Raw genomic sequence first — 4,536 nt, 5'->3', positions numbered from 1 at the left:
AAAAAAAAAAAAAAAAGCTAGGTGTGGTGGCATATGCCTCTAATCCCAGCATTTGGGAGGCAGAGGCAGGAGAATCACCCTGGAATAGAGTTCAAGGCCAGGCTGAACTACATAGCAAGGCTCTGTCTCAAAAAAACAACAAAACAAAAACAAATAAGTATTACAGCTCTTAAAAAAAAAATCAACTGTGGGCAAAGAGGGGGACAGAGAGGATGAGAACATAGCAAGTGCCAGCTCCATGTTAGAGGCACAGAAACCAACAAAGCAAAGGCCAACACTTGGGCTGAGTGTAGCTCAGTGACCAGATGCTTGCCTAGTATGCACTAAATTTGATGTCCAGCACACAAAAAGAAAAAGCAAAAAAGGCTAACATTTGGTGTCACGGGAATGGTCCATGTACGGAGCGTGAAACTCTTGCATACATTCCCTTAACAACAGGCTCGACATTCCTGGAGCTTATCTAAGAAGAAGGGTAAGCAACAGCAGCTACATCCACAAGAGTACATTCATTAGATTTATCCCAAGGTTTCTCCCTTTCATGGAGACCAGTTACCAAGGCCACTAAGTTGCCCAAGGTAGGGTCAAACTTGCTATCCTCCTGCCTCAGCCTCTCAGAGTGGTGGGATTACAGAGCAATAATCAGTTCTTTATTCATATCTCTCTTTAGGTCTAGAGATATGGGAAGGAGCCATGAAAATAAATGCCCAAGTGACCACAAGACAGTGAGCAGACTCTGGAGAGGGGCACAGACTAGCCAGTGAAGACACAACTCCAGGACTATGGCTCTTCCTGGGCCATCAGGGCCATCAGTGCTCCCTGCACAACCGCAGCCTGGGAAGGGGGCAGCAGGCAGTCCTGAATGAGGGCCACAGCAGCCGCCTCCGTCAGGCTGCTGAAGTCCTGGGCTGTTTTAACAGGGAGGTGCCCAGCTAGCTCACAGAGGGCAATATTGAAAGCCTCGCCCTCCTTTATTCCAAAGCTGGACTTCCGGGCCCACAGGATCACTCGGACCCCTTCAAGGGCCGAGCCAGGTGATGTCTTTCCAGGCGGGGCTCCCCGTGTCACAAACAAGTTATGTGCAATCTCGTGGTCACCCAGATAGTCTGTGGCCCGACAGACCCTGCTAATCACAGCTTCCAAGTCAGGCCCAGGCCCACTGGTGTAAAAGAGGAAGCCAGGAGCCGGTAGGGTCTGGAGCAGGTGCAAACGGCCCCTTGGGTCCAGGGGCTGGCTGGGTGCCACCTCCACGGGCAGTCTGTGGGCCAGGTAATAGCCATGCAAGTGGAGGTGGTTTACTGAGGCCAAGCCCCCCAGGCTGTTGAAACCCACCCGGAAGCCAGGGTTCAAGCTCAGCAGCACAGCTTCCAGGCCAGCCCGCAACACACCCGGCAGTAGGCGCTGGGGCAGCCCCCGGGCAGGCTCAGGCACCAGCAGCACGTGTCCCCACTCCAGTGGGCTGACGTTGATCACCACCAGGATGTCCTCCTGTGGGAGGTCATTGTGCGTGTCAAGCTTCCGGTACAAATGGAAGAGGACTTCTCCAGGCCGGATCTTGTTGAAGTTAAACTGTTCTGGGTCGAATGCCTGCCTCACACTCTCAATATTCTGCGGGCGCCTCCTCTGCACACCTCGCTCCACATTCAGCTGAGCCACAAAACCTACAGCACCAGGGAGGACTCGGGTCTGCAACTCCCCAAGGCGGTACCGAAAGAACCCCAGCTCCATCCGCTGCCTCCAGGCAGAGCAGAGTGCAGTGTCGAAATGGGACAGTGGCAGTGAATCCAGAGCATTGGGTGCACGGCTGGGCCACTGGATTCCTCCCACGATGAGCTCCTTCTGCCCATACACAAAGGCAGGGGCACCTTGCTCTGCCCAGTCCTCACTGTCTGAAGGCAGCAAGAAGGAAGTTGCATGTGAGTCACACAGAATAGCCATGGAGCTGCCCTGAAGCTGTCATAAAAAATGAAAAATACAGGATAGTAACCCATTTTTAGAGATGTTCATTCTCAAATCATCCTTAATTTTTCTCTGATTACAAAAGTAAAATATAATACACACTTTTGGTAAAATATTTAGAAACAAAGAAATTACTCATAATTCTGTCTCCTGCAGATGAGTAAATGTTTTTGCTGCATTTAAAATATTTATTGAGGGGCTAGGGATGGAGCTCAGTGGGAAAGTACCAGCCTGTATGTGCGAGGCCCTGGGATTTTTGTTTGTTTGTTTGTTTGTTTTTGGTAGCAGGGATTGAACTCAGGACCTTGCACTTGCAAGGCAGGCAGCAGAACCACTGCGCTAAGCCCTGGCAAGCCCCTAGGCTTGATTCTAGGCACCACCAAAAAAATACAAAACAAGAAAGCACACAGTTTAGAGGCTGAGGGGTATAGCTCCGTGTCAGGGCACCTTTCTAGTGTGTGCAAGACTCTGGGTTTAGTTCTAGCACTGTAAAACAAGAAAAAAGTCTATATATACACACACATGTATGTGTATACATTTATATATTAAATACACATATACACATATAGAAAAGGAAATAAAGAATACAAGCCTTATCCGAATGCCCGGGGAAAACCTCCTTTGCATTCAGCCTCATTTTCATAATGTATTTTGATTGTTTTTGGGTTTTTTTGCTGTTGGTTTTGGTTTTTTGAAACAGGATCAGGCTGGCCTTAAACTCATTATGTAGCCCAGGCTGACCTCAGCCTCCCAAGTGCTGGGATAACAGGCATGCACCATCATGCCCAGCTCTTTTGTTTTTTGTTTGTTTTCCTGGGGATTAAACTTCAGGACCTTCCACTTGTGAGGCAGGTGGTGGCACCACTGAAATAAATCCCAGGCCTAGCACTTTGTTTTGTTTTGGTAACAGGGACTGAAATGAAGTCCTAGTACATGATAGGCAAGTGTGTTACATTGAGTCTCTAGATCTTGACTTTTTAAGTATTTCTCCAATCTTTGTACATATAAAAGTAGGTTGTACGAGGTGGTGCACCCGGTAATCCCAGTACTTGGGAGGCTGGGGAAGGATTGCCAAGAAACGCTGTCTCAAAAAAAAAAAAAGTAGGTTGTAGTTCAAATGTTGCAATGACCATCCTGCAATACTTTTTAATATTTTTTTAATCTTTTGGAGACATGGTCTTGCTATGCAGTTCAGTCTAGCCTTGAACTCACTATGTAGCTGAGGCCAGCCTCGAACTCATGGCTAACCAAGTTCAACCACAGTACTTACTGCTAAATAAAATCAATCAATCAATCAATCAACAGGCAAAAAGGATGAATTTGCAGAAGAAAGAATAAATGGAATAAAAAAAAAGAATAAATGGAATCGGGCCAGGGATTTGGCTCAGTGGTTCCACTGCCTTTCTCGCAAGCACAAGGACCCGGTTCCATTCCCAATACCAAAAAAAAAGAATAAATGGGATTTAGCTCAGTGGTGCTGCCACCTGCCTTACAAGCGCAAGGTCCGGAGTTTGATCCCGGGTACCAAAAAAGAATAAATCCTGCCAGCCAGGCATGGTGGCCCATACCTGTAATCCCACTACTTGGTAGTCTGATGCATGCAAGAGGATTGCTGCCAGCTGAGTGCTAGCCTGGGCTATACAGTGAGTTCAAGTCCAGCCTGGGCTACAAAGCGAGACCCTGTCTCAAAAACAACAACAACAAAACCTAACTCCGGTTTCTCTTCCCAGCCGTAGTAGAGGTTCATTTATCCACGCATGCACATCCGATAAATATTTACTGACAACTTACGTGGCAAGAACTGTCCTTGGGTTGAGAAAAGACGGTTGCATGAGATGGTCTCTGCAGCCAGCCACGAGCACAGTATGGGGGTGGGTAGGCCCTTCAGAGCGTGCCAGTTGTAACAAGGGAGCCGGGCAGGGTGGGGAGCCTTGGAGTAGGGACCCCTCTTTACAGGCCTGAGCCTGACAAGTCCACGAAACCCTCTAGACTTGTGTACATCCACGTTTGTAAACTGGGCGCCTACCTTGTCGGGCAGTTGCAAGAATTGAAGAGCGCTATGCACAGTGCCTGACACCCATGGGTCCTCGTCACCAGCCTAAGGGGCAGCAGGGTACGGTTACTCTGGATGAGACGCGGGACTGGGGCTGTAACCAGCGCCAAGTGGTAAAGTCACGATAAACCCTGTCTGGGTAGATGGCAGCTGACGACGGTCTCCACCACCCAGCAAGTCCCGAGGCTTCCCGGACACTCTGCATTAACTTCCTAGTTGCTCTTTACGGGTTCCCACCCAAGGCTTCAGCCAGCAACACCCACCGAAGGTAAGGCGGACGCACCGGGCGACTCTGGCCGGCCGGTAGCCTGCACCGGGTCCATAGCGCTGCAGCCACGCCCTTTAGCGCAGGCGCAGTCTACACCACGCCCTCGGCGCGCAGGCCCAACCCCCCGGGAGGCGGGGCTTGGGACTTGGCCCCGCCCCCAGTTATCCCGGCAAGGCCAGATAACCGAGCTCTGCAACCAGACTGCTTGTGGGCGCCGGGGTGCTGAGCCTAGGATCGGGCGGGGAGCGGAGCGCCTCAG

At 50.2% G+C, this 4,536-nt stretch overlaps 1 protein-coding gene across 4 annotated transcripts; it reads right to left on the bottom strand.

The window, feature by feature from the left end:
* Positions 1-131: 131 nt before the first annotated feature.
* Gdpgp1 (GDP-D-glucose phosphorylase 1) lies at positions 132-4,352 on the bottom strand. Of its 4 annotated transcripts, none has more exons than XM_010621081.3 (2): positions 3,748-4,352; positions 132-1,950 (listed from the first exon to the last, which is right to left on the bottom strand). In XM_010621081.3, exon 2 carries the CDS (start codon positions 1,933-1,935, stop codon positions 778-780), a length of 1,158 nt encoding a protein of 385 aa, XP_010619383.1. In that variant the 5' UTR covers positions 1,936-1,950; positions 3,748-4,352; the 3' UTR covers positions 132-777. The 4 variants fall into 4 exon arrangements, with proteins under 4 accessions (XP_010619383.1, XP_010619384.1, XP_010619381.1 ...); XM_010621082.3 differs by having other exon boundaries at positions 3,983-4,352; XM_010621079.2 differs by having other exon boundaries at positions 4,273-4,348.
* Positions 4,353-4,536: the final 184 nt, after the last annotated feature.

This window comes from Fukomys damarensis, unplaced genomic scaffold (assembly GCF_012274545.1).
Source record: "Fukomys damarensis isolate Sample0158 unplaced genomic scaffold, DMR_v1.0_HiC HiC_scaffold_7, whole genome shotgun sequence".
Lineage (NCBI taxonomy): Eukaryota > Metazoa > Chordata > Mammalia > Rodentia > Bathyergidae > Fukomys > Fukomys damarensis.
Note: the sequence above shows the minus strand (reverse complement) of the source record. Positions and strands in the feature narration are given on the sequence as shown.